This window comes from Martes martes, assembly GCF_963455335.1.
Source record: "Martes martes genome assembly, chromosome: 3".
Lineage (NCBI taxonomy): Eukaryota > Metazoa > Chordata > Mammalia > Carnivora > Mustelidae > Martes > Martes martes.
In genome coordinates, this window is record NC_137890.1 from 177,450,357 (window position 1) to 177,476,479 (window position 26,123).

The 26,123-nt window shown below is 37.5% G+C and overlaps 1 protein-coding gene across 3 annotated transcripts in view; it reads right to left on the minus strand.

Moving 5' to 3' along the window:
• The window catches only part of CREB1 (cAMP responsive element binding protein 1), a 61,793-nt gene extending 36,830 nt beyond the window's left edge, over positions 1-24,963 (minus strand). Inside the window, exons 1-4 of one of the 3 annotated variants that reach the window (XM_080798504.1) lie at positions 24,728-24,948; positions 7,159-7,280; positions 997-1,143; positions 224-265 (exon numbers count right to left, since the gene is read on the minus strand). In XM_080798504.1, the coding sequence (XP_080654630.1) occupies positions 224-265; positions 997-1,143; positions 7,159-7,272 (303 nt within the window). In that variant the 5' untranslated portion in view covers positions 7,273-7,280; positions 24,728-24,948. Of the gene's footprint in view, positions 1-223; positions 266-996; positions 1,144-7,158; positions 7,281-24,727 lie in introns of all 3 variants that reach the window. The other 2 variants (XR_013966550.1, XM_080798505.1) reach the window with 2 other exon arrangements.
• Between the last annotated feature and the right edge of the window lie 1,160 nt (positions 24,964-26,123).

Sequence of the window (26,123 nt, forward strand, 5' to 3'; positions counted from 1 at the left end):
ATGCTGGACTACCATTTGGAGGAGAGGAGAAAAGATACACAGGGAAAGTAAGCAATACACTAAGGGCTGGGCAGGGAACAAGTCCGGCCTAGACCTAGATGATCTCTAAGATCTTTATGCAAACCTTAAATTGCATGTTTATAGAAGGATAACAACATAAAGAATAATTTCTCACCTTCCTTTCTAACAATAGTTCTTTCCAAATCTAGGACCTAGGACTCACCTGAGTTCCGGAGAAAAGTCTTTTTAAGTCCTTACAGGAAGACTGTGAAGCAAAAAATATGAAATGGGAGGCTGGGGTTATGGCCTACTTGAATGAACGTTCAAGTCTTTTTTTTTCTTTCAATAAGCTCACTGCAAAGATGTCTACTACTCGAGGTTCCCTACAGTTCAGTAGAGTTGTCACCTTCATTCAGAGCTCTGTGCGCTTTTATTCCCCCTGGATTCAATCCAAAGGAACAATCTCTCCAAAGAATTAGATAACATGCGCAGTGTAATCCCTGAATATATCATTATTTCAAAATTATATACTCTAACTTACACCCCTAGACATAGTTGGTTTCATAATGCTTTCTATGATCTCTAAATTCAAGTTAGTATCGTAGGTAAGGTTATTAATTTTGACAAGGGCTCATTTTTTCCAATTGCACGTTTAGAAAATAAATACAAAGTTATTTTTGTTATCTCAATTTTCCTGAACTAAGGTATATCAGCCTTGGTCTTTCCCAAACGTTTCCACTCTACCCCATGTACTTTAAGATTTTCCCCAATCAAGTCTTTTTCTTCTGTAGCTTAAGAAAAAGTCTTTTTTTATGTCTGTTCTTGTGTGTATATATGTTCCTATACATAAGGTGACTATACAGACGCAGCATATTCCTTTACCGTAAATAAACTCTGAACTAGATATGTTCCTATTTCCATAACTAATCAAAGGAAAGAGATATGGCTATAAACGACAGTTATGAAAGTAGATGCAGAACTTTTTTATACACATACCTGAACTGTCTGGACTTGTGGAGACTGAATAACTGATGGCTGGGCCGCCTGAATAACGCCATGGACTTGAACTGTCTGCCCATTGGGCAGCTGTACTAAAGTTACGGTGGGAGCAGATGATGTTGCATGAGCTGCTGGCATAGATACCTATGGTGTTGAACATGGAAAAAAATTATCATCACAGATACCTCCTTGAGAGTAGTCACGTTCAGTACGAAGCAACTTTTTTAGCAGGAAAAAGATGACTTCTGCTAGCCAAGTATTTCACTGGTGTGAAAGAAACTAATGATTACATTTAATATTAAAAAAAAAAACTGTACATGCCCCCTCCCTTTCAAATCCTTCCACATGACAAAAAACTATTTTAATGTAATATTTACAATTTGGGTTTTTTTGGTAATATTTAAAATTTGTAACACAGACTTCCTCTGAATACTAAATACACTTTAATTGTATGGTGCTTTAAATTTTCCTACCTGCTTTCATGTCCAGTTTCTCATTTTGCTCTTCGAAGAAATCATGACTGGATAATAAGGATTATCTCCATTTTAGAGTCAGAAATATCAACTGCTCAAGAGATTAAATAACTTACCCAAGGTCAAGAGCTATGCTAGCTTTGAAGAAACATAAAAGTCTTCAGAATATTTTGTTAAATAACTCATATTCTAAAATACAACTGCTCTCAGACTTGGGCAAAACTTAGCTAAGTCTAGAACAAAGATACATCTAAAAAGGTACAGCATAGTCTTCTCTTTTAAACTAATTACAAGTATGCCTTTTATTAGTGAGAAAGTATTAATATGTATTATAAACTGAAAATTCCTACCCTTCCCAAATCAAACTGATATGATAGTTGATATTTTAAGGATTTATTTTCCTCTTAAAGGAATAAAAGAACAGACCTGAGTGAATTTAAGAGATACTAATTTTCTCCTGAGGCACAAAGAAAGCAATTTTAATGAATCAATATCCAGGTCCAAAGAGCTCTTATGTCGTATCTATATTTATCAGATAGTATTTCTCGTTCCTATGCTTGAACACAGAGGTTCAATAATTTTTGCTCATTTGGTAAACAGTAATTGTGGACCCATGTGCTAAGAGCAATGTCAGAACTGAAACTATAAACATGAAGGAAATTACTGGGGTACATGTATGAAGGCATGGGGAAAAGAACACAAATAAATAAAATCCAGTGAAGTAATGAGGCTTGCCAAGAGAAAAATACACACGCTGAGGAAAGCTACCCAACCTCCCCTAAAAAGGGAAGAATGCAAATTTGAAATAAAGATTACAAATTAGGCATATTTTGACTCCCAGGGAGAGGCACAGAATTTCGGGGAAGAAGGGATAAATGACAGTTAGTACTACTGGACCGTGCGTTACTGTATGAATGTAGGAACCAGGGCAAGATAAAATTGTAACACAAATAGGCAGGGGCTAAATGAGCTTGTCATGAAAAACCATATATATCTCATTTAAAAAGTTGCACTATATCTTGAGGAGATTGGGAAAGGCACTGAACAGCTTTCAAACTCTGGAATATCACATAGTGAGGTTTGAATTTTAGATAGATCACTTCAGTGGCAGTATGAAAAACATTTATTTCAGAGAAAGAACAAAGTGGAGGGGAGGAGATTGAGAAAGCTTATATAGTAGTTAGGTGAGATGATAAAGCCAGAAGTAAAGTACTAGCTGTGGTACAGAGGAGAATGAGAGAACTGATTCAAGGAAAATTCAGGAGGCAGACTAGAAAGAGCTTCATGAATGACTGCTTGAAGGAGGTGAGAGAGGAATCCAGGATGACCTACATATTTCATGTTTGGGTAAGAATCGATAAACTATGCTATCAACTGAAACAGAGAACACAAGAAGTAAGGAGAAGCTTAGGCAGGAAAGATCCCTAATGAAATGAGAAGTTAAAACTATGAGTATCCATCTTTGGGCAGTTAGGATGTCCCTCCTTAATATAATCATTTTCTCTCTGGCCACTATAAATTTTGTTTGGTTTTACCTGGTTCTCAAAATGTGGTCCATGGACTACCTCCAACAGTGTTACACCATGTGTCTATTTATAAAGTCAGACTCTTGGTGGACCTAAGGACACTTTCCCCTATACTGAAATTTGAGAACCACAACCCTAAGTTATTCAGAATATTTCTTCTTAGTTCTGTACAAAAGCTCTTCTGATATCTGAAGCAATTATTATATCCTCTTCTGTATTTTATAGAATAAATATAACAAGCTAACTCAAGGAGCTAGTTAATCTCTTCTCTACCCGGATCATTCTGCAGAACAGTTCTTCTCATTATAACTTCGTAAACAATACAGATATACAAGAGAAAAATCCCTTATGTTCCTACCACTCAGAGCTAATCGCTGTTAATATTTTTGCTGAAGATCTAGGTGCTTTTAAAGGTGCATACGCACACTCAATTTTTGTAACACACAATCATGGAATCTAATTTAATCTTTCAAATCCATTATAAATATCTTCTCATACCATTAATAATTTACTTTAGTGGTCTTAGGGCTGTACAATAAAAATTACTTTGTTTAATAAATTCCTTATTATTGGATATTTAGGTTTTCAAATTTGCCTGTTACAAGGAAGCTGCAATGATCATCCTTTTACCCAACTCCTTAGTTAAATCCATAAAAGTTTACATTCTCATAGTCAAAACCAGTATTGTTTTTTTTCCTTCCCACTTAAAAAAAAAATCTCTGTAGGGGTGCCTGGGTGGCTTAGTTGGTTAAGCATCTGATTCTTGATCTCAGCTCAGGTCTTGATCTCAGGGTCGAGAGTTCAAGCCCCACACTTAAAAAAAACAAAACAAAACAAAACTCCATAAATTCCAAAAGTAAAATAAAGCATCTCATTATTGTTTTAGATTGGTTTTCTTCCTTTGCTAGCCGGGCTGAATTTTTTCCTGTTCATTGTTCAAATCACTACAGTCTTGGATTTGACAATTTTATATATTTTTCTCTTATTAAATACTGACAACAAAAAAATACCAGGTATCAGAATTATGAAAGGAAATTATGACAAAAATGCATCATGTATGTGTTAAGGACTTGGATGACCAAGTGAAAAAACTCTGTAATTAGGAATAAAAAGAACAAAAACTACACAAATAGGAATAAAAACCAGCTTTTTAAAAACTCAAACATCATGTCATTCTGCTCTTCAAAGTAAATGCTAAAGGACTGCCTGATAAGGATGATAAATTAAACATGTGTATATTATTTTGCTCCTTCCTGAATCTTCAATTAAACTTCATAAAATTGATTTTGTTTTTACAGGCACAATTACATGAGCAAAGAATGGGATAGGAGATAACAGTAAGAGTTTTGGAGGCTGGAAAGAAGATGGATGAATGGTAATGAACTTAGGAGACCTCAGAAGCCAACTCAAGACGTAGAAACAGGGAAAGCCTGATTTGAACCACAAAATCCTTAAGAGGCTCAGGATCTAAGTCATCCTGGAAGGTGGAATAAAGGGAGAAGCCGAAAATAAGGAAGGCTGATTGAAGGCTCTTTGAGAAGCAACTGGATCCCCTCCCCACACTCTCTGTGGAAGAATAATTAATCTACCCCATGCTGATAGAAAAATGGAGAATTAATTTCTGGGTAGTGGACCTCCTGACTGCCTACAACAGACACTGCTGAAGGTCGGGTTACTAACCTCCAGTCTACTCTCTCTTAGCTCCCTGGTCTTTACCCTATAAGCAAGGGATCAATAAAGCCTTCCCGGAGGAACCTAATCAGTGACAAGGGGCTAAACAAAGATTTAAAAGATACTGACATTGGGAAGGCCATAACCACCCTATAGTGAAGCTCACACACAACTCATAGTTGTTAGGCCCCCAACACACTTAGAGCTTCCGATAGATTTTTTGGTCCCCTACTTTAAACTTGAGCAGACAACCACAATTATAAAACATTTGAGGAAAGCTTCTAATATGAAAGATGGAGACCAAAACAAATTGAAGGGCAAAAAGCTATACAGAGGAAAATCTATGCGGGGAGAAGAAAACTTAAAACCTAATTAATATTCTCAGAGACGATAGAAAATATTCCCTTTGTTAAACACAAATAGGATGCTATTAAAACACAAAAGGACTATTCAGAGAACAAAAGGAACTCTTGGAAACATGACAGCAGAAATAAAACGTTCAACAAATGGGTTGGAACATCAAACTGAAGAAGTCTCCCAGAAAGCAGAGCAAAAAGACAAAGAGAAAGCACTAGAGAAAAGATGAGAAAACCAGAGAAACAATCCTATAGGTATAACATCTAGATCACAAGGGAAAAAGGAGAGAGAGAAAAATCTTCAACCAAATAATTTGAAGAAATTGCCCAGAATTGAAGACATGAGCTTCCACTAAAAAGGGCCCACTGAAAATATACAGCACAATGGATAAAAACTATTCAAACCAAGACCCTAATAATGAAATAGTGAAGCACTGTGAACAAAGAGAAATAAGATACCAGAGAGGGAAAATAAATGGACTTAGTCTTCTCCAACAGCAACACCACATGGTGACTGGGGATCAATGCCTTCAAACTTTGGAAGAAAAATCATTTTTTAAAAAATATTTTATTTATTGATTTGAGAGAGAGAGAGTGCACGTAGGTGGAGAGGGGTGGAGGGAGAATGAGAAAGAATCTGAAGCAGACTCCTCACTGAGCATGTAGCCCGTCATGGGACTCCATCCCAGGATTGGGAGATCCTGACCTGAGCTGAAACCAAGAGTTGGATGCTTAACTGAGCCACCCAGGTGCCCCAAGAAAAATGATATCCTTACCAAGAATTTTTTACCCAAACTTGCTCAAGAAACCACTGGAAAACATGCTTTATTATACCAAGAACACAAATTCAATAATAGAAAGCAGTGGGAAAGGAATTTCCAGGGCTGTACTGTATAGCAGACTTAAGAAGACAACTGGATCAGACAGAAAAGTGCCCCCCAAGAGACAGTTATTTGGAGGGCTGTCATCACCAAGAACCTTTCTGGGATTGTATCTTATTTTTACCATAGGGTCAAATGCTTGGGTGAGCCCAGATTCTGATCTGTGCATGTTTGCCTTGACCATGTACTGATGAAGTCCTGGCTCTTTCCCCTTCATTCCTCCATCTGCCTTATCCAAGTATTTACCCCCAGATTCTGTATTGTCTTACTCCTGAGGGTTGGAGGCAGACCCTAGTACTCTCAAAAGATAACACAGAGCAGCCCACTTCTTCTGACTATATTCCTGATGGAGATCCAGTATTTGGGCCATACTTTAATTCAGTGTAGTAACCATTTGTGGTTAGCCCCCTATAAGCCAAGACTCATTTTTGCTCAGGGACTTCCTTAGGAGCACTTTTAAATTCTTCAGGAAGCTGAAGCTCAACACTGTAGAGCCTCTGCTAGGATTATTTTCTCCTGGGAGCCTTTATCAGAAAGAGGCAGTATCATACTCCTTTACCTAGCAGGTTTATGTCTGTTATTTATCTATATATCTATAACTACCTTTCTTATATAAGACATAAGGTTATATAATGTTCTTATATTAGCTTATTTCTTATGTATGCAAAAAATGGTTAATAAAATATTTGAGGAAAAATAAATCAGAATAAAAAATAAGGATGAAAGAATATAACTCTAGAGGTAGAATGTTTAAGACAAAGACAAAATAAAGGAATCATAAATTATATTTAAAAGATATAGGAAACAAAACTTATCATCCTTGAAATTTACTTGTGTGTCAATTTATCTGCTTACCCTACTTTTTAGTTTAAGCACATAGAAAACTTGGCCTCTCAGATTGTCTAAGTTCCCATGCCTCAAAATAAATCTGTGTGATAAAAAAAAAAAAAAAGCAGTAACCATATCAGGTTTTCTCCCCTCATTTAGGAGAGACAATCTCTACCCATTAGTTAAAATGTCATTATTCTGAATCAGGTCACTACAAATAATGTTTTAACAATACATTTTTCTGTTCCGTTACTGAATCATTTCTAAAATTATGCTAATACTTAGTAAATAGGAACTTCAGTATTCTAAGAATGTCTTTGCTCAATTCGATGTCTATCTCTGCAATAAAAACTAAATCCTCTTTGTCTAAAACATATTCCTCTTGGAAGAGACATAACTTGGAATCTCTCCATGTATTTTATACCTGGGCTAATGTGGCAATCTGTGGCTGGGCTTGAACTGTCATTTGCTGGTTTTCAGCTTCTGTTACAGCTGCATCTCCACTCTGCTGGTTCTCTGCTCCAGATTCCATGGTCATTTAGTTACCTACAATAATATGGAAGAGTGTTACAAGCACTACAGTGCTTTGTGCTTTTGTGACTTTAAAGGCAAATTTCAGGTTATAAATAGGTATATGTGTGGTTAGGTTAGAAAATACACTCAGAAATCTAGTTAAAAAATAATCTAGCTCAATTATTGTAAACTTATCCAAGTCTTCTGAGCTGTAAAATTCTAACCCCTTCAAAAAACCTCCCCCCCCCAAAAACCAAAAAACCCCTCTCTTTTCCCTTGTTATTCCATCTAGAAAGAAGGAATTCCTCCCTTTCATGAATCTCCCCTATTAACAAGGGGAAGAGGGTCCCAGTAAAATTCTGATTTTTTTCAAACTGTACTCATCAGGTATAGAGAGAAGGTAGAGAGTAGAAGTGAGCTGATATCAGGGTCTATGAGATACTGGCTTCACGGTACTTCATATGAGGGCATTCCCTTCTATTATAGGGCAGAAACATAAAAGTATAAGCTACTTCCAAGATAATTACTGGTAGTGGGACAAAAGCAGCCCAGATTGTGGGGTATCAAGATAGAAAGATGGGATAAATAGACACAAAGCCAAATCAGAGACCCCAAACACTGCAGATCTTAGCGTTCTGACTCCTCACCCCATGTACAGTGTGCAACACTACACATGCATACAAACATGAAATGAAATTTTGAGTAAGTTAATCAAGGCTGCTCTTTTTTACTTTGGGACCCTGCTTTAGTAGTATATTTGTTGGGTAATCTGGCACTGAATGGCAGCAAGAGTTAGTGGAGAACAATTCAAAGCAGCAGCAGCTACATGCAGATATTTCTGATAACAGAAATAAATAAACTTCTGGTGATAATCATGTCTAAAGGAGTCACAAAAAAAGGGATTACTTCTCGCTTGTGTTCTACTGTTATCATTTAGTGCCTGGCATATTACCTGTCAAAAACGAATTTATTAATAGTGATGACTACCTATAGCAATTCCATAAATAACACAAAACCCCAATACTTTTCCAGAATTTATTACATTTATTTTATAAACTCTGAAACTGATCATCAAAATCGCAACTGATCCTTATATCATTACTACACGCCATCGGAACATATCACATACTAATATATTTTCCATCATTCACAGGGTGCTATAAAAAGTTTTACAAGTGACAGGTAAAAATGGAAGTAAAAATATCTCTGTGGAAAGAAGTATAAATAATTTAGAAATACAGAATCCATAAAAGAGATGACAAATGAAAAGATCAACAGACCTGACTACATAATTATTTAAAACATTCAAATGACAAAAGACACCAAGACAAGTGCACAGGGAGAAAATACCTGCCACATATAATCGACACAATAACACCTAGAATATGGAGAAACTACTAGCCAATAAGAAACTCCATTATTGACTAGTTCACAAAGATGTATGCAAGGATATTCATTGTAGAATTTTTTTATAATAGTGAAAAACTGGAAACAAATATCCATCATTCAAAGGACCTTTCGAGAAGCCATAGCAATGAAAGAGAAAAATCTAGCTGTACTGTAATGACATATAAAGTTTTCCAAGACAAACTGAGAAGGACAAGTCACAGAGCATACTGTAAAAAAAAGAATTCTACTTATGTTAAAAGAAAAAAAGTCAAAACAAATTGTTATAAAATGTTTCCCATGTATGTGCGTCAAAAAAGGTATGGTAAGTTATATACTAAGTTGTTAGTGGTAGCTCTGAGGAGAGGAAGATGTGGTAGAATTGGATAGGATGATGACATTCACCTTTTATTTTTTACATATTTTAGTATTTATTTTCTTTCCATCAGCATCGTTTCAGGATTACTTGTACGATTTACGATTTTAATACCAGAAGTCATGAAGAGCATTTTGAAAACTATGAACCAAAAACTGTATTTCAATCATGATTTTGAGATACCTGTTGAAAAAAAAATTTTAAATCCTAGATTTTTTTATATGAGACTATTTTTATTTATATCTTGCCTAAATTGTCTACCCCACATTTCCAAAGAGTAAAAATACTATTAAAAAATGATTGAATAATTTTAATTGCGATAAGTGGAATTATATACTTACAATCTGTGCTCTTTTAAACTAAAAAATTTAAGAAAGACATCAAAAATAACAAAACAACATCAACAACAAAATGGTTTATGTATCCTAAATGTTGTTCATGCTTTTGGTCTGCAAGAAAATGGCATGTGAAAACATTAAAACCTAATCTCAGGAACAAGCAGTGAATCCATTTGAGGATAAGACTGAACTCAGTCAAGCTAAATAAGGGCAGGATTCCATAGACTTTTTTTCATCTTCTCCCTACGCCATCATTTTAATGAGAATGAAGACAAATACAAATTTATCATCATAATATATCCTTTGTAGAGAGTATGCACCAACCATTTTTTGAAAGACTATTTCAGGCCATGTTTTTTGGTTTTTTTTTTAACCTGTACTGTCATCCATATATTTTTAACTTCCCCATTTGATTAAAGGCAATCTATGGCACAGATCATATTTCTTTTGTTTTTGTTTATTATACAAGAATCAGGACTACTTTTTTTCTGACACTTAAGGTATAGGAAGGACATCATTATAATTTTTTGTTGCAGAAAATACAATGTGATGTTATTATAATAAAGACACAAAACCACTAGTTAACATAAGTAATTATAGCTACAAGGATACATTCAAAACAGGAATGTGATTTGCATTCTTCTTCACTCCCCAACTTGGTAAAATTCTTAAAAAAAACAAAAAACAAAAACCTAAAAACAAAAAGAGTGATATTTCCAATGGATATGATTCTCTCATATAAACTGCCAGGGTTTTATTATCATTTCTTTCATTCAGGCAGACTATTAATCTTTTTTTAGAGAAGGGAACAGCATTCTTAATTTTTATAACTCTTAGCTCAAGTAGATATCAACATCCAAAGCAACAGTACAAATATTGTCTTTCATCAGAAAATTCTCAAAGTGCAGGTGAGAATTATTTAAGGAATAAAAATTTGTTTCAGATAAGCAACTCACTGAGCTAACATAGACATTATTCTTTTGGCCTTTACCACGAAGGTACTGAAATGGTCTCTCAACTAGACTAAACTAATATTTAAAGTGGGTGTATTCTTTTTGGACTTCAAAATCTTTTGTTCTTTTCTATCTTCAGGTGGTGAGGGAAGAGATACTACAGTATCACATCTACAGTCTTCAATTTTTCTATCAACCAAGGAGCAGCCTAGCCAGAAGTATAGTACCCAGACACACGGTCAATTACTACAGCCAATATGTGGATTTCCAAAGTTGTTTGAAGAAAGGAGATTTTTTTTAAAATATTTATTTTATTTGTCAGAGAGAGACAGGACAAGCAAGGGGAGCAGCAGGCAGAGGGAGAAGCAAGCTCATGCCTAGCAATGAGATGGATGCAGGACTTGATCCCAGGACCCTGGGATCACAACCCAAGTCGAAGACCTAACTGACTGAGCCACCCGGGTGTCCCAAGAAAGGAGATTCTTAATTCACTACACAAATGAATGCTTTTCAGGAATACAAAAATAAAAAAAGACCAAATACTACTATAAAATAAGTAAAAGATCAGGCACATAAAAACTCAGAATGTTCTATAAATACTGGGCCTGAAATATTAGAAACAGATTGGAGCTCAGAAATCACTGAAAATCTAGTGTAAGCTTGAGTTTGGGGATTCTTGTTTTTCCAATAATTCAGAGTTACAAAATTTGGGATAGATATTTAAGATTTGGGAATTTTCATGATTTATCCCCTAAAAATTAACATAATCCTTTGGAAACCATAAATTTATAATAAATTTCAAAACAATATCATGCGTAAAGGAAACAAAAATGTTTAAACCAATTCACAAAGATATGTGTCATTTTGCTATATAATGCTCTTTAGAGTTGTCCATCTTAATATGAAAAATAAAAAGTGAAGTGGTTCTTAGTGTTATTGAGAGAAATAAACAATGCTGCTGTGAGTAGTGGGGAAAGAGAGCCTAACACTTGTAGAAAGCTGGATCTGTCACCAAGTGATCATTGGAAAAATTAAACTTTTTGTGCTTTAGGTTTCTCATCTGTAAAAACTAGGAAGATGAATTAAAGAGCTCTTCCAATTTTAAACGTTCTGATCCTAGGAAATGACACAAGATGTATGTACGTATACATAATTATGCAGGCCACTTAATAAAATAGTATATATAATAAATGAAGTATTTCCTTTTACTCTACAGTAATATATGTAGACAGTAAAAGAAGACAGATTCACTAAGAATAGGTCATCTAGCCTCTTGATCTTGGATTAATACAGAGCTATCACCACTTACTGATTTATAAAATCATGAGAATGCAATACAACTTGACATAATTAGCAGTACCTTTAAAAAATGCTACAAGACCAGTCGACTAGTCAATAAAGATTCTCTCACATGTTGGAGAGCAACTCTTCTACTCATTACACTGATCTGGTCACAACTATTGTTCGTTATTAAATAGTTTTACAGTCCCCTTTTGTTAATTTTCAAAGAGGACAAAGTTTTTCCTTCCCATCTTAGAAAGCTTCAAGAAACTTACCTAAGACTGTACCACTTTTGTATCCTTTACACAATAAAGACAGTATTTAAAACCTTAGAATGTAGTTTAGATAAACCTCTCAGTAAAGTGTCAAATGAGTGCTTCCATGACATTTAAAAGAATAGAAAATGTTCTGCAATAGTCAAGAGAGTGGGAGAATTCCAAAGAAGCACTGAGGATGGACACAGCACCATAAATCTGGGGAAGGAGGATAACTTCTCTGGTAAGAAAAATGGTATGAGCAAAGGCTTACATTAGTATGCCTTTAGGGAAATGAGTGAATCAGTGGCTGGTGCCAGATTCTATATAGAAGGAAGGACAGAGGACAAATGATAACAGAAAAGTCACTCTAAAAGCAATCAGCAACAGCCTACTAGGACAAAATGAAAATTGAAAATAATGTCTCTTTAAAGTAACTGTGTTTAGAACTTTCATATCGCAATGAATTTTACTTCTACTCTATATAGCAACATATCCTGAGAGTATTCACCATTAGTAAGTTTAAATAAAACCAAGAGTATCTTCAGTTTTAACAACTGGCATTATATACATTATACTTGTATTAGGTTATCACATCTGAGGACTTATATTTCAGGCACTGTCAAATTACTGGGGAAAAAGAAATATACAATATAAATTTTTAAACCTTTGTGGAACTTACATTCTAGTGTGTGGAGCAGGGAAGAGAAAGTAGGTAAAGTGTGTAATAAATCAGATGGTGAGAGGTATTGCGTAAAAAATAAAGCTGAAGGGCTGCTGGGTGGCATAGTCAGTTACGTGTCTGACTTAACTTTGGCTCAGGTCATGATCTCAGTGTTGTGAGATCAAGCCCCACACTGGGCACCATGTGGGGTGTGGAGCCTGCTTAAGACTCTCTCTCCCTCTACTCCTCCTCCCCCTCTCTCACTCTCTAAAATAAACAAGCATATGTATAAATAAATAAAGAGCAAGCTGAGAAGTATGCTGGAGGGATTTTCAATATTTTTAAAGCTAACAAGTGAAAATCTCATTGCTAAAGTAGCATTTTAATTCACCTACTCAACAACTATACAGAACTATACCAAATCATGGACAATTTCTGGAAGTACTATTTCCATACCAACCTGCCTCTACCAAGTTAACCAAAGCTCATCAAACAAGAAAGCAAGCCCATATTCTCATTTTCTGCTAAAAATCATTAAACAAAAGAAACGAATGCTGTAGATCTTCACCTTGTTCTTTCCTCCTGAAATATTCTGACTTTTAGGAAGTGCCCCAGTCCTTAGGATCCTAAACATTCTATTCAAGTTTATAAAAAATAAACCCATCTACCCCCTCAACCTAGTTTACTTTTTAATCCCTTAAATCTATAACCAATTTAATCCAGTTTAGGATAAGATGGATAACTACCATATTCAGAGAAATGAACTATGAATTTTGACTGAAGAATAATACATCCATAACTAATGGAACATATGAATACTGTGATTGCTAAAAATGTAAATGACCTTCATTATAAATGAGGAAAAAAACCTCCCCCTGCACCCTAGCAAGTGGCTGACTCCTCCTAAACTCAAAAGGCCAGGGATTTAAGGAAATCACACAAGCAGAAATCCAAGGTCTCTAGGGTAACCATAGCAAAAGGAACATTTGGACACATGATTTTAAAACTATATGACTATTTTGTTGTCATAGTCAAATACAGTACTAAAAATCGTTTACAGAAGTATACCTAGAAACAGCCATGGGTGGTACAGAATACCTCATACATATTTTGTACCTCTTATTTAGTTCTTAGGATAATATAACTGACTCAAAGCACTGCTAACACATTCTCAACAACTCCAACAGGACTTGTTTAATTTTCTAAAGTGTTATGATTAGTTTACTAAATAAAGTAACAAAATGTCCAGGTGTTACACAACAGACTTTGGCTTTCCAAGAATCAGTAACTATGTTGCACTGCTTTTTTCCCTCAAGCCCCCCCCTCCACGTACATTTCTGGGGGTTGTTAACTTGGAAATAGTTGTCACTTATCATATGCTTAATCTAGAGTAATTGAGGTGTATGCAATCAATACTGGAAATTTAGCAATGCTCCAGGTTTCTGATGCTAATAATAAATAGTCTTGTAGTAACAAATTTAGCATATCTTCACTGAAACCTGAAAGGAAAACAGCTGATTCAATGTTGCATGTGCATACATAACATGTAGGTATATGTACATGTACATTACACACACATACCCCACAACACAGATACCAACTTCAATTCTAAAATTTTATTAAATTAGAATAATCACACACTATCAAAATGAAGTTAAATACATTTTTAAGAAAAAGTATGGACAGGAAATGTGATAAACTAAAATAAACTGGTGTCTTTATTAAACAAAGTAGATTCTGACAGAGTTTTCAGAAAGTTTACTCTGTGCTCCTACCAAAGTCTTTCTCCCTTAATTAGGAGAATAAATCCGTATTTCTGCCTTTAGATATTGAAGGCAAGAAAAGTTGTACCTGAAGTTAAATGATTTGAACTTGATGAGATTTAAACATTTACAAGAGAAAAATAAAAGCCTGAAAATTTGTGTATATATTTTAATAAATTCTTTGTATTAATAGTAAATATCAGTATCACCCAACCACTACTACCAAAAAAGGCAACATACAGTAACAGGGAAACTTTTCAATGTCATTTAATAAAGTTAATTCCCTGACTTACTTATTCACTGGATGGAACTGAGAGAAAACTGCTTTAAGTTCAATATTCTTATTTTACAATGTATTGCACTTCTGTAATCACCACAGTATTTGGATGCTATTTTTAATAAGTTATTTTTAAATATGTAGCATGTGCTACAAGAAAGAGGGAGACAAACCATAAGAGACTCTTAATCTCACAAAACAAACTGAGGGTTGCTGGGGGGTGAGGGGGTAGGGATAGAGTGGCTGGGTTATGGACATTACGGAGGGTATGTGCTATGATGAGTGCTATGAAATGTGTAAATCTGATGATTCACAGACCTGTGCCCCTGGGGCAAAGAATACATTATATGCTAATTAAAAAAAATTAAATTAATAGTTAAAAAATCAGAAAAAAAGACACTGTTCTCAAAGAAATATTTTAACAGAAGTGAATTAGAAAATTATTATGTGATTTATAGAAATGTACTGCATGACAGCCATCCTATAACGTGACTAATTCTATAGTAACTTTCAAGAGAAAAGCTTTAGTGCTTTCTCAAATCAAAGTCATTATTTTCTAAGTACTAGCAAATGTATTTGCCTTGTTTGCCTTCAAGGAAGACTGACTACTCACAGCTCTCAAACAAGCCTTCATGTATCTGGTCACCAAGAGACAGTGTTGCTTAGCAAGGCAGCAACCATGACTGTGCATTATTTTAGATAATAACATTTTATCCCATTCCCTTCCCAATTTCCTTTCTTTCTCATCCAATACTATGTTTACAGCTTTTCACACCTTAAACATTTCAAAGATGTGATCCTACATAAACTTCCTATATGAAGTTCTACTAAACCGATTTTTTTGGAGATGATTTTATTTTTAAGGAAAAAAGGATTATACACCTCCTACGAGCAGTTACTTATAGAAAAGCAATTTCTGTGTTGACTAAAGAGTGAAACTGTCTTCATATTTTAAGTTCTGATTCATAAACTAGCTCAATGCTAAAACTGTAAGGACCCACAAAAGTAATGCCCTGAAGTTAAATATTTAAAGACTACTATTCCATTTGCTCAATAAAACCAGAGGAACTATGTGAAAAATCACTAAATTCAAATGGAAAATGAATATCCAAGGGTGTTTATAAAGTTAACATTCATTATTTTGACAGGTCTGTTTTGAACTATATTTTAAAATGCTATTCTTGGTGAATTATTTACAAATTAGACATAGAAGAGTGACAATTCACTTTTCCTGAAGTGAGACAGCACGTGCTACAGGAGGAGTTATAAGACAGGAATCCCAGTTTTAGCTCTCACTTCACAGATGGAGAATTAGACATGTTAAGAGATTTGCAAGGAGTTTATAAGACTGCAGAGGTATACCACGTAACCTCCAGTATTATAAAATGCGAAGAATTCTTTGTATTTGGCAATGGAACGGCATGGATAATTAAGCCACATGCTAAGCATTTTTTTTGGCTAAGCATTTTTATTATGTTTTGCTTGCTAGAAAAAGCCCAAGCACCTAAGGCACCAAGAATATATCGGACTACATTTAAAAATTAGCCATAGTAAAGCTACAAAGCTGATAAATTACATGCAGACAATAGCAAAGACTTTATGTATAGTTCTGAAAAAATATTCAAGTTTAGGTATCTTTATTCCTGAAAGAATCAAAAACAAGTCCAATCAGTGATGTACTTTTTTTTTTTTTTAAACCCAACCTGGTAGTGATTTCTGGTAAGGTCGTTTTGATTAATAATACACTCTCATGCCATTTCTCATGTTTCAGAGGCAAGAAGGATTGGTAAAGCATCAGAGTTTAATGAAAACTTTAAGTAGAAAAGCTTCTTTTTAAGCTATGGAAAAATGAGCCTAATTTCCTTGGCTTTTAAAAAATAAATCTGGGGGCTCCTGGGTGGCTCAGTGGGTTAACCCTCTGTCTTTGGCTCAGGTCATGATCCCCAGGGTCCGGGGATCGAGCCCCGCATCAGGCTCTCTGCTCAGCAATGAGCCTGCTTCCCTGCTCTCTCTCTGCCTGCCTCTCTGCCTACTTATGATCTCTATCTGTCAAGTAAATAAATAAAATCTTAAAAAAAAAATCTGTAATTTCAGTTAGTTTAACTGTCTGAAGCATGTATGTCTGCTTCCTTTACTTGGTGCATCCCTACATGGGGACTGCTTTTAATCCTGCCTTTCAAAGCTGTGACCCTCCCAAGAGGGAATCATTCATTAAACAAATACATTTTCTGTGCCTATTACATAATAAGTGTTCTGCCAAAAACTATGGGGACTAGAGTTTAAAACAGACAAGAAATTTTCTCTCAAAGAGCTTTCAAGCTAACAAGAGATAAAATAAGTGTTCTATAAAAAGATACACACACACACACACACAGAGCTGGACGAGTATAAACTAATTTTTATAACCAGGTAGCCTACCAATTCCCTTCAAATAAGTATTTAATAACAATGATTTAAAACCATAAAATCCCAGTTTGAAATGAAAGATATACAATGAATTATGGAAAAAACAAAGCATGAGCCGGCTATTTATGGTAATCTATCTACTGATGCAGATCTTTTAAGAAAATCTTTAATTATTTATTTATTTAAAGTAAGCTCCATGGCCAGTGTGGGGCTTGAACTCTTGACCCTTTGATCAGGAGTCAACAAACTACAGACTGAGCCAGTCAGGCATCTCTCCTATTGATGTAGATCTAATTAGTAAGATAATGAAACCAACGTTTTTTTTAATACCTTGGCTAGAATACTCCTTCCAAGTGAAATTTTATAAACCTAAACTATTACTGTTTAGGAACAGAAATCCTAGTAATCATCAATAAAGCCAGAAACATGAAAACTTTCTTCAAAAGAGATAATGCTAGAAAAACAGTGATGAAGACTATGCTTACTATTATGTCTTGCTCAGGGAAAAGGCTCTACCAGCAAATAAATTATTTAAGCTCTCCAGGGCTGTTTAGTCATCTGTAAAAAATGAAGGAGTTACTACTCCCTCAATGGCAAAAGTGTGTTAAGTTTGAATTCCCCAGTATAGTAGAGTTTATGAGTAATACCCATAAAGACATCATAATAAACTGTTCATAACAAATCTCAAAATATGGTACTTCAAATTAAAATGTTTCACTGAAAGTTGCTGTATCTTGATTTTTACCTCACTACTTCCATGTCTTCATCTTTGTTGTCCTTGCTACTGCCTAGAACATACTCCCTTTTATCACTACCCATCCAAGTTCTTTAGTATTCAGTTTATATTCTTTCTCATAAACCTTTTCCTCACTAAATCCTTCTCTTCTGAACTCTACAGCCCTTCAAGACAGTAGTGAAGAACTGACACTGTGCTATGCATACACCCTTCTTCCTTACACTCCTTTTGTCCTCTCCACTATCCTTACGTAGGTTCCCTGGGGCAGAAGCGACATAGTAAGGTTTCATTGTTTACAAGCAACTAGCACAACACTTCGTTTAATATCTATAAAAATACTTACCTGAATAAGTTTTCTTACAATTATTTTGCTTAGTATAAAGTCAATGGTCAATAAATGTTCACCGAATAACTGACTAGACTGATAAATGACAGTAAATTAAACCAAAGCATTAGTATTACTGGTCATAGCAAACAAAGCTGCTGCTGATACTTCCAAGGAAATGATACTCCTTTAGGAGTACAAATAGTTCAGAACAAAAAACAATTTCACTTCAGTGATAACGCATTTCTGAGTCTCCTATTTGCCAATCATCTACAGAAACAGGGATAACAACCCTCAGAAATAATGGTTATTCAGCTTTGGCTAAATTACAAGCATTTTTATTTACATCTATACCATCATATAATTATAGCCAGAAACCCAGATTACCAGCTCATTAGAAATACTATTAAAATTGAAGAAAGAAATCTTACTTTCAGGGAAGATCCACTAACCTTTGGGAAAAAAATTTCCTATTATCATCAACTTTCAGATTCATCCTTTACTCCTACACCAAGGTCATTTTTAGCAATTTTAAGTTTCTACTTAATTCTCTCTTCTATAACAAAGTATCAGTCTTTACTTCTAGCCCTTTGGCAAAAAACTCACCATCAATCCCTCAGATCTCTTACTCTCTAAACCTTGCTGTTTATTAGATTATTCAGAGATCATAATTTTCTAATTTAATTCAACAGCAGAAAGAAAACTGCTTTCCTTTCCTTTTTTTTTTTTTTTTGAAGATTTTATTTATTTGACAGACAGAGATCACAAGTAGGCAGAGAGGCAGGCAGAGAGAGAGAGGGGGAAGCAGGCTCCCAGCTGAGCAGAGAGCCCAATGTGGGGCTCGATCCCAGGACTCTGGAATCATGACCTGAGCCAAAGGCAGAGGCTTTAACCCATTGAACCACCCAGACACCCCAGAAAACTGCTCCTCATTTTTGTTCAGACAGCCCATCTCATTCACAGTAAACTCCTTTATTATTTCAACTCAACCATAAGAAAAAGCAACTCAGGCAATTAAAAATTTATCAAGGAGTACTACTTTTTAAGTTGAAATTCATGTCACTAAGCCCCAAGAACTGATTAAATACATATAAAAGGTAATTTTTTTAGCTTTGGAGGTGTAAAATAGTGTCTTTTACTTATCTGTTGGAATAAACACCAGAATATGAAAGACCTGTCCCCCCCCCCCTTCTTTTTGATAACCTAGAAGACAGGTGAGCAAGACTCTAGGTAAGATATAACAAAATGCACTTCAACAGGGCCATATCTGGCAGAGCTAAGAACGTAAAACAAAGAGTATATATATTTATTAAGGGGGAGAGAAGCATTCTGAGTAAGAAAATCCAACAGCTATTCTTTATCCAGGTTTCAAACATGTCTCAAAAACCAATATTTATAGCTATCAATACAGAATAAGTTTAAAACCATCTTTCTTCTTACAGCTTCAGAGGTTGACTAGGATTAAGCTCTTCTATCATGACTGAGCATATAAAATTGGCAGAGGAAAACAGTCATTTTCACATTATCAGTTTGTCCCTTTAGTTCATGATCTTTACCTCCACCACAAAAGACAATTTACTGATTCCAGGATACTGTGAGAAATCATTTAAGTCCCTGGTTCCCAGAGATACGTTCTAGAAGGAAAATTCTCTGCCTTTACAGATTTCAATTATGAATCTCCATCCCCTCAAATCTGTAAAGATGATTGCTTTGTAAACATTTTAGTCCCTGAGCAGGTAAAAACCAAATATGTCAATATTTTAATAAAATACTGTATATCATGAAAATATTAGTAAGGCAATATTCTTACACTAAGAACTTTCACACATGTAACTGTCAGCTTGAGCATACAGAAAATGAAATATACCATAAGAGTTTCATTTAATGGGTTTTTTTGAAAGATAAGAGACTTATGTATGTCCCTGCTGCTGGATTATTAGTTATCATTTTCTAAGTTTAATCAACTTAAAACACTTACAGAATTTGTATTTTAAAGATAAATATACTAACTGCATGTAAAATGTACCTTAAGTTAAATGCTACGTAAGAGCCAAAAAGAAAGAGAAAGGTACTGAAACTTGTTTTGTGTTCTAGTTGAACTGAGTATTACTTTGTCCAATTAGTTGACCAGGCACTTAAACACACACACACCACACAATCACCTAAGCAGTAAAGTCTAAGTACTCAAGCATATAGGTGAAACTCATTTATTTCTTGCTATTTACCTAGGTATCAAATATAAAACTCACTGATAATTACACTAAGAAATACTGGAAAATCATCATGAGAAGGGGAGAAAAAAAAAACACAGGGAAAAAGCTGCACCCTACTCAGCACTACTGGACAGTAATACTGCATGAGAATAGTCTGCTTTAAAAAAAAAGAAAAAAAACCAAAAAGACTGGACTACATGAGATGTTCTTTCTCATTTAGGAAAAAAAACTACAGACACTTTTTTGGCTGCAATAATAGAAGGAAGTCTGTTCAAGGTACAAGAATCTTAACAAAAGAGTTAAATTCAGACAACTCAGTTTGTGAATTAACTCTTACACACTTGCCTTTTTATGCACATCTGATCATTTCACTAAAACTTTTAAAAACTAGCGCTAAAAAGGTAGTAAGGCAGCTCAAATAACCACTTCCTGTCAGAAACTGTATTTCTCATTCAAAAGAAATAAAGGCAAAATGACAGAAGCCTTTAGCTTAAAAGGTCATACAAGACCTAAAAATAAAATCAACTTACTAACTGGTTACTAAATACAGGTATATCCATACAATAAGATGCCTCATTAAAAAAAAGTGAAGCTCTTTATGTACTGATATAAACCAATGGCCAAGCCATTTTAGGTGAAAAAAGGGAAGATAAAGAACAGTGTATACAGTATACTATCATTTGTTTAAAAAAAAAAAAAGTGTGGGCACAGGGTGGGGAATACAGAGTATTTGCTTTTATATGGATAGAATTACCTCTGAAAGGACAAAGAAGAAATTGGTAACACTTGGGCAATGTGAATGAGCACGAGGGTATTATCACATGACAATCTGCTGTATTACATTTTATGTGCTCTGAGTTAAGGACTTCCGGAATGAATTACTTATTAAAAAAATAAAATTGGAAATATAAATATATAATCTTCCTTTCTGCCATTATTTCACCAAGGGTGATCTCTCCTTTGATTGCTTTCTTATGACATATATTCTGCCTCATTAGTCATCGTGTCCCCAAAAGTTCCTTGAGGGTAGAGATAAAACAGTGTAATTCATCTTTGGATTTGTTGCAGTTTCTGGCTGGGTGTATTAAATGTAGTAATAATGAATAACTTTAGAATTATAGGAAATGCTTGTTGAATACTTGTGAAATGCTAGGCATTTAATATGTATTAACTTATATAACACCTACATTTCTATGAGATAGGTATAGTATATTTGTGACCAAGGAAACTGAGGAACAGAGAAGAAATTTACTTAAGGTCCCACAGCCAGGAAGTTAAAAAAGCTTTAAACTGAATAGCTATCATTAAGTCCGTAAGGAGGTACTTTATAATTATCTCACAGCCCTATAAAGTACGTGGTATTCTAATTTAACAGATAAGGAAACTAAAGTTGAAAAGATTAAGAAACTCCCACAGGTCACAAAATTTCTTGAGGGTAGGCACATAATAGCAGTGGCAACAGAAGGAATGAAACCCAGGCCTGTGAGTCCAAACCCAATGCTCTTTCCACTAACTACACTCTCTGTCGCAGGCAACTAAATACTTGAATTACCACCAACTACTGCCTCAAGTGATTCTGCAGTACAGATGAGTCCACACATGAGTAAGGAAAAAAACCCTTGCATTTTTTCCATTCCCAGATTATCTAGTATATTCTTAAATTCAGATTAGATGCCTAAGTATTCAATAAAGAAGACATCACTGGAAGCAACACTGTACACCAAGAAACACATGCTTGTAAGACTGACACAGGCTGTTATAAGCAAGTCTATATAACCATATCTGATAAATTATTTTATGGAATAAACAATTATAAATTTCAGCGATACAATGAAAGCCATTATGTTACAATTTTTTCTACTGTGGAAAAAAATGACTAAAACTTTTAAAATAAGGTGAAGTGGGGCATACTTGGTTTTATTATAACCACATTACATGCCAAAAATAAAACCCAATGCCTTAGGATGGGATATTATAAAATAAAGCTACTTGTCTATAAAAATGAAAATTTCTATTAGTCAGGTATAATCAAGAAAATTAGTTTCAGAAAGCAGGAAAAGGAAGGTACCATTTTATGAATCAGGTTTCTAAGTTTCCTTAGGTTCTTACACGGGGGGGAAAAATCATTCAAAAAGGGGTATCACCAGAATTTTAATTCCACAAGAAGTGGCCCTTTAACATTTTTCAGTTCGTCTGAGTCAAAGATCTTTTTATTCACTTCCTGAATAGATGTATGCACTTATAAAAAAAAAAAAAAAGTACAGATTTAACTGTAATTTTTAGTGATTCCCTGAGAAATGACATAAGTATAACTTATAACCATGCTCCAAGTGGACATTCAAAAATTAATGAATATAAAAGTCTGAAACATTCCACTTGGAATTGCTAAGAATTACAGATTATGAATCTATGAATAAAACAAAATTTAAAAGACCTTTTGGATAAGACAAGAAAAAATCCATCCGAAAAAAATTTCTTTCCCTTTTAATTCACAAAAAGAGTCACTGGCATAGTCTGTATAAGGGAAAAATATTCTACTCACTTAAAAATATTCTACTCTATTCTACTTACTGCAGACACTGGTCTGCAGAAAATCAAAGGAAAAACAGTAATCTATGGCATCATCAATACTGTAACTACTTCAGTGTTGGTAAATAAAATCACCTCCCCAATCCTTATGTAAACACTCTTAACTGCATCTTAATTAAGTTTCTCAGCAATAACATATTGTTAACATGTTTTTTGTTTGTTTGTTTTTTAATGACTTACAATAGAGTAAAGTAGCTTTTGAAAAGTGACTTGGATACAGAAAAACCAAAAGACAGGGCTTCTATTATCAATCAGTATTTATTCTTAAGAAGAAACCTTGTATGTATCAATCACAATGCTATCCTACTATGAGAGTATTTTTAAAACAAATAACTCGTTCATCTTTTGCACCACCTAAAATAACCGTTTTGGCTTTACTTTTAAAGCAGGAAATGAGCCGTGAGTGTAAAAAGATTTCAATAGCTGACAACCAAAGTATCTTTTACACCAACCCTTTAGAAGGCTGAACTGATGCAAGCTAAGGCTAGGATAAAATTCTAACTTCTTAGGAAGCTATCACAAACTTAAATAGGTCATATTCCAGGTCCTTTCAAAACTGTCTTTTAATCTTTAATGTGTCAGTGACTTCTCTGCCGTTTCTTTTTCCCAACAGGCAAAGAAAAAATAAGCCTTGTGGCTTAAGCTATTGTCGGTCCCCGCCGGAGTTACTTCTTGCCTGGAAGGCAAACACTGGATACTTCTAAATGCCTATTTTTAGAATTAGTATTAATCAATCTCTTATTTAAGTTTAGACAGAAACGTGGGAACCTTGGTAGGGGGTGGGAGATCCAGAGGACCCAAACTCGGTTACCCCTAACCCCAAAAGTGATGTAAAACAAAAGTGCATCGGCTAACATTCGTTTCAAAGAAGTGTTTCAGAATGATAGATCTCAAGGATTATTACCTTATTGAAAAGGGTTAAAACCGAAACTGTTTTCAAACACCAGCTTCCCTTTTACAGGATCCCAACAGCTTTTTAAAAAAGTTTTACAAATATGTTTTTCTTAGCACCCCCCTTCCTCCCCAAAGAATGCATTTCCATGACTACTGACTTTAAAAAAAAAAGTGAGGGATAGAGTCAAAAATTATATTTAAAAGCACGGCTCTCATCATGTCAACTAAGCAGAAAAGAACAGAAAACAGTGTCTCCCCAATGGGGTGGGAGCGGGGGGAAAGGGCACGAATAAAATACAGTACGAGAGGAAACCTTTGGTTTCGAACTTTATTGCACAAAGAGAGTGGAGAGAAGAGTAGGTCAGACGTTGCAGCGCTTCCCCTCGCGAAGCGGGCATGGCAGACACCGAGGCTACCGGGAAGGCAGGCACCTTCACCTCCTCTGCCCTCAACTGTCGCCTTCTTCCTCCTCCACCCCCCGCGGGCACCCCGGCGGCGCTGCCCCTGCGGACCGTCGGGCCAGGTCGGGCCAGGCCGGGGGCGAGGCGGGCGGCGGGGGCCGGGTGAGCGGACGGGCGGCGCGGGGGGCAGCGCCGGGCCGGGCGGGCGGCGGGCGGCCTCCCCCGGGGCGGCTCCCGGCTCCCGGCTCCGCGCCCGGCCCGGCCCGGCGGCGGCGGCGGGAACGCGGGCGCCAGCTCGCCGCGGCCGGCCGCCCGCACACACCCCCGGCCGCCGGCTCCCACCCCGCCCGCCGCCCGCCGCCCGCCGCCCCCCGCCATGAGCGCCGCCGCTGGCTGCAGGCAGAGTCGCTGCCGCCCCGGCCGCCGCTGGCTCCAGTCCGCCGCCATTATTCTTTGTTCGCTGCGAGCGGCGGCGATGTTGTGGGGCTCGGGCGGAGGCTCCATCTTTACCGCGGCCCCTCCTGCGAGGGGAAGGCCCCGAGCGCGGGTGTCCGGCGCCTCCCCGTCCCCCCTCCGTCCCCCCGGCTCTCTCCGGCTCCTGCCTCCTCCTCCTGCTCCTCTTACCGGTGGTACAAGCTCCTCCGTCACTGCTTTCGTTCGCGGCCCGGATCTCGCTGGAGTTTTATTCTCTCCCCCACGTAACACACCGCGTCAAACTACACCTCCGCCGCGTCACTCACCAACACTCCGCTTCTCCCAGCCGCCCGGGCCACAGGCAGCAGCAGCCGCCGCCGACTGAGGAGCCGCAGCCAGGGAGCCAGCCAGCGCCGCCCAGTGCCGAGTGCGCAGCGGCCGCGCACGGAAACAGCCGAGCTCGGCCCGGAGGAGCTCGAGCGGCCCCGCCCCCCCGCGCTGGAGGCGGAACTTGCCGAAGGCCTTCGGGGTCCTTCGGCCGAGGCGAAGGCGTTCTGCCTGGAGTGGGGTGGTGGCTAAGGTGGGAAGGGACGGGCAGGGGAGGAGTGGTTTGAGCCCCACCTCGCGGTTTTGGCGGATAAAACCCGGCGGCGGCAATTTGCAGGAGGAAGGCGGCTTGTGTGTGGCTCTGTGGGGAATTCCTGACGCGTGTCGACCGTTCGGTGGAAACCCCCGCGCCTGTCTGCCCCTGTGGCAGTAAGCGGCGGGCTCTAGGGCGGCTGCGGCGGCGGGGGCCTAAACGTCGGCCCCCGAGCGCCGCCGGCCCCGGGAACTTTCAAAACGCTGCGGGGAGGTGGCCGACGCGCCGCCAGGTCTGGGACGCGGCTGAGAGCCAGAGCGGGGCGAGCCGGGAGGGAGGGTGGCGGAGGCTCTGCAAACGCCCCACAGCCTGGGGCCTGGGCCGCGTGCCGGGATCCGGGGCCCCTGCGCTGCCCGGGTGTTGTGGGGCCCGGGTGAGAAGGGTTTGCCGGGCCCGCGGCCTCTTCTCTCCGAGAGTCAGCGAAGATACCTGGCGGCCGCCCGTCCCACTGTTCGATCTCGGGAGACGTAGGCCCCGGGACTTGTGGCACCTCGCGGGGCGCAGCCCAGCAGCCAGGCCGTGATAACCTGTTCGGTCCCTGGGGATCCCCGAGCAATGACCTGTCCTGACCGAGGTTGCTCTGGGACACTCGGAAGTATGAACCCCGCCCCCAACCTGCCCGCCTTTTTTTTTTTTTTTTTTTTTTCTTCTTTTCCGGGCAACGTCCCGGGTCGCTGTCTTTTCACCGCCGTTTCTTACCGCAGTGGTTTGCAGCCACGGCGCCTTTTCCTTCACCCGCTCGGTAAACCCGACGGTGTGACTAACGTTCCTTTGACTCTGAAACTGCTTTCTCAGAGGTCGCTCAAGGCCACGTTTCTGACTCTTCTTTTTATTGAACTCTGCAGTCCTCTCCCCGGGCTCTCCTGTCTTATAATTCTTCTGTCCTTTAAGGCGAATCTGTCTTTAGGAAGCCGAGGGGACCGAGTGGGTTCAGATCCGACTGAGCCCCATCCCCTGTGGGCTTCC